This window comes from Chenopodium album, chromosome 21 (genome assembly GCF_948465745.1).
Source record: "Chenopodium album chromosome 21, dcCheAlbu1.1, whole genome shotgun sequence".
NCBI classification, from domain to species: domain Eukaryota; kingdom Viridiplantae; phylum Streptophyta; class Magnoliopsida; order Caryophyllales; family Amaranthaceae; genus Chenopodium; species Chenopodium album.
The window spans coordinates 28,984,321-28,995,949 of record NC_137854.1 but is presented as its reverse complement, the minus strand read 5'-3'; the positions used below and the strand labels follow the sequence as shown (position 1 = coordinate 28,995,949).

The window sequence follows — 11,629 nt, the reverse complement described above, 5'->3', positions numbered from 1 at the left end:
AACAATCTCACAATAGTACAATAAATTTCAATCTCCGTTGCAGAAGTAATTTACCAGCAACTAATCCGTTACGTACTGCTGGTCATTTATTGAATGTCTTCAAGTAATCAAGTGACAAGCAATTCTCCCTACATTGATTACTACCTCCGTCGCATATTATTTGCAACGATTTAGACATTTTTTTTTTCTCTACTTTATGTCAAATCTTTGAAAATAATATAAAACGGAGGCAGTCTTTTTTTTTTTTGGAAAACGGAGGTAGTATTTAGTTTACAAAAGATATAAAATTAAAGACTATTGAGAAAATTGTCAATGCAGCCTCCAAATGAAGGCAAAACGCACTCAGGAGAGCTGTGAAAATTATTATTCAAGCATCGAGAGAGATGGGAAGGGGGAGGAGGAGGATATTATCCACTAATTTGTCCGAAAAATTATAGGATGAGAAAATTAAAATAAAAGTAAAATATAACAAAATTTTGCAACTCAGTAAATTCGAAAAAAAAAAAAATGTTTAATTTAAGACTTCATTTCCCTCTTCTCTATATCTTGTACTCTGGAAGTTGTAATCCCGCCCTATAGCTAATCCATGGGTAACAGACTGCCAGTCATTATTGCTCAACGCTTACCGGCAGCCTTCCTCAAGGGTGGAGCAGAATCCTCGTCATCAGACTGTACGTCCCCATACTGCCACATTCCACTTCGGCTCTTTTTTGCCTCTTCCTGGAATTCTTCGAGGTTATCAATAGCTGACTTCCTCTCCACCGAATCCCACCTTTTAAGTTTTTCTAATCTAGCAAGTCCAACCTGCAATATTTCACAACCCAATAATCAATCTATAAGAGTTGAGATGGGACAGACAAACAGCCAGAAAACATGATTATGTACAAACACAAAATTTGGAAGTGTCATATTGATCACTATTAATAACAGAAAACATTGCATAAGGTCAATCTGGAAAAGTCATAATCAGTTTTGCATCAAATCAGGTAATCCTTGGCTTCAGTAAAATTAAGGTATGGTTCAAGTTATTCAAATCAAGTAATCATATATGGACCAATTTTGGCCCAAGTCTAAATTAACTAATGACAATATGACATACTGAAATAAAGACACTTGAGTTTACTTTTCTAGTTTTGTTTTCAGCAACAACATCGATAACAAAGCCAGTCCCAAAATGATTTGGGGCAGCCTAATATGAATTGTCATAAGGAATCATCCGATAAGAACAAGTGACATAAAGATAATCAATTGAAAGAGTTAGAAAAAAGGTGTATAAAGTGAAAAAGAAAGAGCATCCAGGTAAAAATAAAAAGATTTTAAAAGAGAACCAAGAATCATCTCATACCTTCAACATGGCAGCATTGATGCTTGAACTGGCTTCTACATCGACCAAGGTCACTAGAAGAACTGTGCCACTACCTTGGCCTTTCGATTTTCCACCAGATGTATCTTTTTCCTCAACCATGGCCTTGAATTCTCGGGAACTGTTAAGAGTTAGCTCACTCAAATACTCAGCTGCTTCTTGGCCGTAGTCCTCCTCTAAGCTTGGAACCTTTACGAATGCAAGACTGCAAAGTTGAGCTGATCCAGGTACAGAAAGGACAGAAGGAGGTAAAGGTCGTAGACGACTGTAGGGGAGTACTTCTTGATTACCATAATCGATATAGAATACTTCAAACTCATCTTTTGGGGATTGAACATCACCACGGGGCATATTCACAATCTATTGTAATGGCAAAAAAAAGCCCAGTCATCGATTAATTAAAGCATTAAATTCAAATAAACAATGCCACCACATGTCACATTCAGAAACACAGAAACCCAAATAACAAATATTCACATCTCTTACCATAGCTCGATTCCATGAATTGTCTGCACTAAATTGAGCAAGAACCACATCACCCTTCTTGGGGTTAAAGCTTCCGATTACTGGAGCCTCCTTGATGTCTAGGGAAGCAAGTTGCTGCTGAATAGAAGCAACCATCTGGTCCTCGACTTTTTGAACATAAAACTTGCCTCCGCCAAGGACTTCAGTAACAACCACCTGTTTACATGTAAATGTTAGTTATCATTTATGGTAAGATTACAGCCAATAAAACTCATATTACAAGTTTACAACCCAGCCTACCTTCATAACGTCTTTCTGTCGATTTTCAGGGACTGATGATCCATTCGCAACTTCTTGACCTTCAACATAATTTTCCCATATCTGCAATGAGCCAATAGTTGGTTAAATAGACTCTGACGATACATACGATATAGCGGAAGAGTTTATCATATATGCAATACTAACCTTCAACTTCTGGCGTTTAGCAGACTCTTCAGCTTGAGCAAGAAGATGGGCATCTGATATCCGATCTGTGCCAAAAGATTTCTGAAATTTTGCAAGCCCGGCTTCTAGTAACAATGCAGCCATATTGGTCTTAGATTCCCAAAGGGATCCCAAGAAAGTTCCGGTTCTATCCACAGTTTCCACCTCAATCTGAAAATTAGAAAAATAATGGATAAATATAAAAAGCACACAGAACAAGTCTTCAAATTTTTTGGTTAGATTTAGAAAAGAGTAGGGTTATTTTCCTGCAATCTCTAAAAAGGATGTACATTACCTCAACATCTCTCTGCATTATTCTTCTTCTCATGAATGCAATTGCATCATCTGAATAAGGTTCACCTCGTCCAGGACACCTCACACCTGAAAAAGAAAATGCTATACTGCAAGTTGCCTTAGGAAGCAGGAGCTTGAACCGATGGCCACTGAGTACATATTCAACAACAGCAGAGTGCCTCTTAACTCGCGTCAAAAATGGTAAGAAGTCCTTGGCTTTTTTCCCTGAAGCCTGAAATATCAAGATACTAGAATTGAAAACTCTTTGTAAAATGTATAAAAATATAAAACGGAAGGGAAAAAGGGATAAGCGACAGAATTGCAAAGACATGAAACCCATTACTCACAGTGGTGAGGTCTTGAATGTGGTTTGTGGGAGATTCTTCACCATGGACCCCTTTCCTGTTAGCTTTTGCTTTCGCTTCAGCTACCAAAAGGGCATCATAATAATTTGATCTTTCTTCAAAGTCTCTGTGTGGTACGACAGTAGCAAGCCCACGGCCAACCAACAATTCAGCAACGTTGTGTCCATTTTCCTGACCAACAACCGTAGATGAAGCAGATGTTGCATCACCTCCTTTACCCTTCGATTGAGCAGGCAGGAACACTGATCCAAAGTCCATTACCCTAAACTCAGATGAGGGAGCTGCATTTTCAGCACCACCCCCAACGGGGACCTTCCTTGAGTACTCCATGGAAACATTCACCTAAGTTCATATTAAACCTCATTATTAGACTTGACTATTAAGGATCAAACTACCTCCCCACAATAACTTAAACCCAGGAATACCTGACGGCCAATGAGCTTTTGGCGGAGGAACTCCTTTGATTCACGAGCATGTGATTCAGGTCCTTTGTTGTTCCAACGTGGATTACCCAGTTTCGGAGCTTTTATGCTAGAGATATTTACTCTTCTCTCAGCCAATGGACTACCAACTGGCACAGCATCATCAGCAACGATAATACAGTCTCCACTAACAACTTCAACCACCTGACGTCAAAGAAGGTTAGGCAATTGCATAAAAGTAAAATGCAAAGATAATACAATGATAATTATACATCCAAGGATTATTGCTTATGGCCATGAATTATTACATCCTATTACCTTTCCAGTAAAGTTCTGGTCATGAATTGCTTTTGAATTTGTAGCAGGAGGTACATAGTTCGTCCACATCTTGATTCGCTTCTTCTTAGCCTCGAGTTCTGCTGTTTTCAATTCCTTCTGGTCCTTGGCTTCCAAAGATTTAGCACTCCAATCAAGATATTTAGCTAAGCCCTGCATTTTTTCAAACACGGGCAATTCGAAATGCTCAGTTAGAATTGGAAGTACATATGTGCTGAAATTAGATGCTGAAGCAAATACATTAATCAATAAGCTCAAGTCAAAGGACCAAATAATCATCATCCACAAAAACTAACAGTTAGTGATTTAGTTCTGTTTTACATTAGTAAAATTAACTCACAAAGAAAACAAGAGCATATAAACCATCACTGAAATAACCGCAAATATGGCATATATCTAGACATTTCTGTAAGCAACACAATGTAAAGGATGTATTGAAATTACTTATACTCTGCCTACATTGAAACATATATAAGAACATATCAACCACCCGGAGTTCTGGTACACTTCAGGAAGCCAGTCCATAAACAATACCATAAGCCACAATCAACATAGAATTCTCAGGATGTAGCATCGTGAACAAACAATACAATGAAAAGATTGCAAACAATAAAACCAACAAGGTTACCATGAAAACTCATTTCATAAGCTACCTGCCCAAAAAATGGTGCATAGCAAATGGTGGCCTAGGCTTTTGGTCAGAGTACGAGTGAGTGAAAGATACTCATGAAAATGTATTAGTGTACATCACATCATACCTTCCAAAACCAAAAGCTAGTGCAAAGATCCATCTACTCAGTACTTGTTATATATTCAGCATGTACAGTGTGTTGAAAATGCAAATGCAACAGAAATTATAAACCCAATATTCATCACGCAAAAGATGAACCTTATGCAGCTGCAAATAGCAGCAGTATGCTTTTATTGCCAAATACACTTACATTTTTCACTAACTCCAAGGCCAGGTTCTTTACTTCACCACCATCATCATAATAAACAGAACCAACCAAATTTTTGAGTCTGTCTGGTTGCTCAAGGACAATGCGTACCTGCAAATGGAGATAAAGTATAAATTCAAATCCAGACACAAAATACATCAAACACTATGATAACACAAGGACAACTAGCTTACATCTCTGTGCAAAGTACGCGTCTCTGTGAAGTGCTTTGCTTCCCTCCCAAAGGGGTCTGCGGGTGTCTCCACGCCTGGAGCAGCAGAGGCAGCAACCTTCTGAGCTGCCGTCAAGGGAGCACGAGGTTCAGTTGCAGCTTCTCCATTGGGTCCATCTGTACTCACTTCAGCTTCAACAATCCTCTCTGGAAAGGGTCTCCTTCCCATTGATGGACACTATAACCATAAAGATACAATAGTATAAGAGCCGAAATTCCAAAGCCTCCAAATTCAGCAACACAAATATATTAGTAGCAAAGCTTTTACCTGAATGCCAGCCACAAAAACCTGAACATACTGAAACTCTGGAAGCAGGTAGACTCGCAATGTGCTACCATCACGAACCTGCTCCACAACTGCTTGCAAAGACCTCCCTTTGTTTTCAGATGTAAAAGCCACTACATCAAAATTAGTGGATGCATCCATGGCAGATGGAGGCAAATTTCTGATAGAAGCCTCTGAAGCTCCTGGCACCTGGAGAGCAAGAACAAAAATTAATCACATATCAAACTTGTAGTCCAAAAATAAAAGCTTAAACGGAGATAAAACAAGAAACAACTGCACACAAACAGTAAAGATGCCAAATTGAGAGTTCTTCAAGGTCGTGCTAGTTCAGTCATGTTGGGTCAGTATATGACTGCTCTAAAAAAAAAAGGGAAGAAATACATAATTTGCTACATCACAGCTCTAACTTATGGAATTCAGCACACGACAATTAAATTGACGAAAAGCATCAAATTACAAAGTTTGAGACCTACCTCACTCCACTTGCCTAAACCTTGCTGTTTTGCTTTTTCCTCAAGTGCCAACAGTTCGGTAAAATCAGAGTTTGCTTCATTCTTTGATGGTGTTTTTACCTGAGTAAGCAAAAAAAAAAAGGATTTTTTTTTTCCAGACGATGAGTATCAAAGACTAATTAATACCATCAAATTACAGCACTTAATATTAAATCAAAGAGCACCAATAAATGATGCAGAAAATCATTAACATCATGACTTAGCACACCTTTGCCCAGCCTTGTTGAACCACCAACTTCGCGACGTCACTGCCATCAGCAAGCATTACAGAAGCAAACTCTCTCCCCGGAATCTGTTTCGCTGATGTATTCGACTCGGCTTTGAAAACTACCTCCTGTAATTATGTATAGAAAAATCTCCACATCAGAAGTATAAAGACCATAATCACATAAAATTATTAAAAATATTTTAAAAAATAAGCAGATTCAGGAAGGAAAAAAAATATACAAAAACACACCTTTCCAATGCAGAGTTTCCTCAAATACTCTCTACTCTCCCAAGCAAAGGGCTCGTCCTCTCCGTCTCTACGAGCCTGTAATATAACACAGAAAATAACCACCACATTAAGAATTAAGAACAAACTGGTACATCAGATAACCTGAACACATAAAAAACAAAACTCGAAAATCGACAACAACAACATAATTTTAATGACATACAATAACAAATGTGCCAATTTGGTGACATGAAATACAATGCATACTTCCATTGATTTAAATTAAAACTGCATTTACGAAATAACAACCAACAAAACATCAAAAAGCAATAGCAAGTAAAATACACACCAGCCTAGGAGCTATGATTTGCTTTAGAATCACTGCCTTTTCCGGAGGAATTTCGTCTTTCTTGGCAATACCCATAATCACCAAGGTGTCCCCTGATGGAACAGCCTTCACCATCCCTCTCAACCATCTATCCTGTCCTGCTGCCATCACCGAGTTTCTTGGATCTAAATAAAATAAATCACCAATCAAAATGTTAATCAAAATTTATCGATATCGATATCGAATCGATCAACTAAACACTGAAGCATTTAAAAATATAATTTTGCGTTCAATTAAGCAGATCGAACATTCAAATTCATCATGCATGATAACAAAAATAAGATCCAACAATCAAATTCATCATGCATGATATAAATTAAAATCGAACAATAGAATTCATCCTTGCGTGATTGAAATTAATCACATTTAACTCAAATTGTTTCAGCTGATTAATTTGCATGATATAATAACGATTAAAAATCAGTATTAATCAAACACTCACAACTATACACACAGATCCATCGAAACAACACTCAATTCAATCCAAAGTTAACCTCAAAACAATAACACGAATTCAAAAAACAAAGTTAAAAATTTCAAAAATCAAAGAAAGAAACAGAATGCTAATCCAGTACTAATTGAAACAAATTAAACAACAAAAACATAAAATAAAAAATTCAAATTTGAGTTTTCAGATCCTACTGAAAACAAAATCAAAATCAAAATTCAATAAAACAAACCTGAAAATCGATCGAAGAAACCAAATTCTGGAAAAACAGAATACAAAAATTCCGATCTAAAATAAGATCGGATAAATAAAACTCCGTACAAAAAAAAGAAGAGAGAGAAAGAGTGAGATCTACCAGTTACTGAATGAAGAAGAAGAACGAGGACCTCGACGGCTACGCCTTTGAAAGTATTTATAAATCCAAAATTATAAATAAAAAATAAAAATAAAAATAAAAATTGAAGGAAAAACAAAAACAGAGGAGAAGGGGTTTAGGAAGAGGAGAGAGAAAGAGTGAGACAGAAAAACGTGGGGTTTCTCTTTGCTTTCACTTCTTCTCCACAAAGCTTGGTTTTTAAAACTAGTCTTATTAATCCTAATTTATGTTAATTTTGTATTCCTAATCCTAATTGATTTTTATTTTATTTTATTTTTTATGAGGTAATAATTCTAAGTGATATCTACTTTTCTTGATTTTTTTATTTATTATATGTTTGACTTTTTGTGTCATCTTTGTGTTTTTAATTATTTGGGGAATTTGAGGTGTGTATTAATGGATTGATAATGATGCTAAAAGATAATAGTCATATCTTTCCTAATTTTTTTTTTCTTGGACAAGCATATCTTTCCTAATTAGATATTTATTCAGCAATACATACAAAATCACACATAATTAGTGTAATTAATGTTATATTTTCATTTGTTTTATTCACCTTTACTCTGTAGTTTATTAAGGTTTATGTATAATATTTTCCATAATAATAACTACTCGGTATAATTAATTTTGTTAAACTTGTGTTTGATTTCTGGATAAGACAGTTGTTTTTGGTGATTTCTGGATTTTGAGTAGGTCCCGAAAATGTTAAAGATACAAGTGGATATGTATAAAATTATCTTATTGATAATGAATACGGAGTATTATTATTCAGTTAAATAACACGTGTTTAGATATTTGGATAAGATAGTTGTTTCGATTAATGGTGATTCTGAATTTGAGTAGGTATAAAAACGTTAAAAGTACGAGTGGATATCAGTATTACATAACCTAATTCCTGATTTTGAGTGGGTAACAACTGTAAAAGCAGAAAAAGTCTAAGTGGATAAGATCACATAAATAAGTAAAGTTGATAACAGTTGAAAGAATGACTAAAAGATTTGAGTGAATGACGTTGATAGAAACAAAAAAAAATGCTCGAAATGAAGTTAGCTACTCTACACCTTTTTACTTCACTTAATATTAAACTGTAATAGTTAAATCGATATGCGTAGTACTATTCAAAATTATTTAAATTGATTGAAATTGAATTTGACGTTTACAATGTACTCTACTCATCTAGAGTTATCATAACTTAACTTATTAGACATGATTTTAAAACTTGTTTTTTTAAAGGTGAACACTACTCACCTTTATTATAAATTATTGTTATATACTTGTATATTACCTGTATAATTTTTGAAGTCTAAGTGGTACAATATATATACTATTTCAAAAAATATATATTATATGTATATATATATATATATATATATATATATATATATATATATATATATATATATATACACACTTATCTAAATTTACTTTACTTTATTTGAATTAATTTGTCTTAAATATAGAGGTGTTCATTATTTTAATTGAAATCGAAATCTAATCTAACTCAAATCAATATTAATTTAGACTCGATCAGAATTTTAAATCAAATTGAAAATTTTTTAGAATCGAAATAATTGAAATATGAATAGTTGTATTTAAGTGACTTGGTAATTTGGTTTATTATTACAGTATGTTTTCGAGACTTGTATTATTAATATGGGCTTGAAAAATAGGATTTATAATGTAAGATAAATGGAGGAAGTACATCATCATCTTTGGTGGTTCATAATAAAATTATCTTGGATCAAACCCCTTAAACACAACAACATAAGCTATATAGCTTCATTCCTAATTAGTCGAAACTCAAAAAATTCGAGTGTAAAGTAGTTTTACGGTACACTCATAAAAGAGATACGAGTACTTCAATTTTTCTAAAATAAAAAACTGAATCTCTTTTTAAAATCTTTTCATTGAAAGTTACTACATCAGTGAGATTCTTGCCTAAATTAAGTAACTTTTGATTCTGTGCTATGAAGAAAATATGTTTTACCAAATTTGTTACTTCCTTTTTTTTCAGATTTGCTGGAAGATTGTCATTAGAAGACCATGGATTTGTTATTTAAAAAAAAAAAGAAAGAAATTGGGCACATTTAAAAGCATACTACGTACTGTAGTATTTATTATTTTTAATTAATTAGTTACAGTACTTATTAAAAAGCTTATTTATTACGTCATATTTTAGTAATTGAGCTGAAACTTTTTTGATTGGGAATATGGGACCACCCTACAATTGTCAATTGAATTAATTTTCGCTTATCTATGGTAAATTTGGTACTACTGAGTAGTAGCAATGTAGCATGGCAGTAGTCCTAGAGTAATTAAGTCTTGAAAGTTGTTATGTTTCATCAGCATATCCAAGTGAGTTTTCTTTCTCCTTTGCCATTAATGATTAGGGTATTAAATATTCGTTTCTCTATTCAAACAATTTAAGTATGAAAACGAAATTTTTAATGTTATACCAGTAAAATGAATTGGGAAATTATTATTGATACATCTCTGCTATTGACTTTTGGAAAATATCATACATGGCTCTTAGGGTTATATATAATCATCAAATATACTTTAGAAAATTATTTAAAAATCATGACAAAAACACACTAATTACACTGATTTACGCGTGATTTTGTCATGAATAGCTAATTTTATACTCCCTCCGTCCCAAAAAGAACGACCCATTTGGCCAAAACTTTGTTCCAAAAAGAATGACTCATTTGCGTTAAAACACCCACCAATTTGCTACAATATTTGTGCAAAATTAGCTTCCCCATATAAAAATTTGATTTTCCATGTTATTTTATTACTTTCTCTCTCTATTTTTGTACAAACCTCATGTAAATTTATCTTTCCAATATACTTTTTACTTCTTTTTACTTAACCTTCTTAATACCCGCGTAATCAACTCAAATGGGTCGTTCTTTTTGGGACGGAGGGAGTACAAAAACAAGACCATAGATTTGTTTTCTTTGCACCAAAAAAATTGTTTACATAAACTACAATAGCAATACCTCCGTTTCCATTTTTTATAGTTGACACATATTTCTTTTTCGAAAATTTATTTTTAGTTGACACGTTTTATATTTGGGTAAGTTTTTTTACTTTGCATTTACTAATCTACGCCACTTGTTTTATCATTCTCTCTCATTCTCTATCCTCTCCTTAATATGTGTGTCTAAATTGAACGCATCAACTAAATAGAAATAGAGGAAGTATAACATAGTACCTCTATGTAAGTACACTATTTGAAGAATATAGTTGGCAACTCACTATTCATAAGAGTAATATTGTGCTCCCTCTGTTGTTTTTTATATGCATCAGTTTGACCAGCACATTTGCCGATACACTACTTTGACCATAAATATCTTTAATTGTGTATTAGTAAAAATTATAACAAAATTATATTATGAAAATAGACATTATGACAAATCTAATGATGTATAATATAATAACATTTATTCATTATTTAGAGGTGAAAAAATTAAGTCAACCATGATATGTGAATAGTGCAATTGTCAAAGTGATGCATATAAAAAAACGGAGGGAGTAATTTTTATAAGGTATGGATAAGGATTTTTTTTTTTGACGGGATGGATAGGGATTTTTATTAGTATTAATATTCATATGTTTTCGCACGCATTTCGTGCAAATAAAGCTTAAGGCTAGTTTATAATCATTTTAAGACTCCTTAAGACTAGGGATGTCAATGGGGCGGGGCGGGGCGGATGTTGGCCTTCCCATCCCCATCCCCACCTAAAATTTTCATCCCCATCCCCGCGGCGGGTCCAATGTTCATCCCCATCCCCGCCCCGGCGGGTACAACTCCAAAACCATCCTCGCCCCACCTTCTACTTGGATATCCATCCCCACCTAATCCCCACCAAAGACCCGCCTAATCCCCACCTAAGACCCACCTAATCTCCGTCTCTCAAATACACAATCATACGCAAGTAATACAGATTATAATAAAAAAAAAAAACATTTTAGATATTACACACATTTTTGTTTATAATATAAGTGTAGTACAAAGTATTATAAGTAGTATTTTATTTCACGTTATTATTTTATAAAATAGTATAAAGTATATTATTTTGCTTGTTAAGATAAATAGACGTGGGTATGAGGTGGGATTGGGCGGGTACAAAGTGGGGCGGGTGGGGCCGGGTGGTTACAACTTAAAATCCACCCCGCCCCATCACCGGCCCATGGTGGGTATGGTTTTTATCCCCATCCCCGCCCCACCCCCGCCAACCTGAGACCCACTGGGGCGGGGATGGGGTGGGTCTCCTACTTG

The 11,629-nt window shown here is 34.5% G+C and overlaps 1 protein-coding gene across 3 annotated transcripts; it reads right to left on the bottom strand.

Annotated features, from left to right (window-relative positions):
* Nucleotides 1-282: 282 nt before the first annotated feature.
* LOC145603098 (ribonuclease TUDOR 2-like) lies at nt 283-7,496 on the bottom strand. Of its 3 annotated transcripts, XM_081659217.1 has the most exons (18): nt 7,324-7,496; nt 7,201-7,227; nt 6,482-6,645; nt 6,154-6,228; nt 5,905-6,030; nt 5,658-5,756; nt 5,167-5,373; nt 4,861-5,076; nt 4,670-4,777; nt 3,711-3,881; nt 3,396-3,596; nt 2,953-3,312; nt 2,607-2,837; nt 2,294-2,482; nt 2,129-2,209; nt 1,850-2,044; nt 1,346-1,723; nt 283-804 (listed from the first exon to the last, which is right to left on the bottom strand). In XM_081659217.1, exons 3-18 carry the CDS (start codon nt 6,626-6,628, stop codon nt 616-618), a joined length of 2,973 nt encoding a protein of 990 aa, XP_081515343.1. In that variant the 5' UTR covers nt 6,629-6,645; nt 7,201-7,227; nt 7,324-7,496; the 3' UTR covers nt 283-615. The 3 variants fall into 3 exon arrangements, with proteins under 3 accessions (XP_081515343.1, XP_081515342.1, XP_081515344.1); XM_081659216.1 differs by lacking the exon at nt 7,201-7,227 and having other exon boundaries at nt 7,324-7,495; XM_081659218.1 differs by having other exon boundaries at nt 7,201-7,356.
* Nucleotides 7,497-11,629: the final 4,133 nt, after the last annotated feature.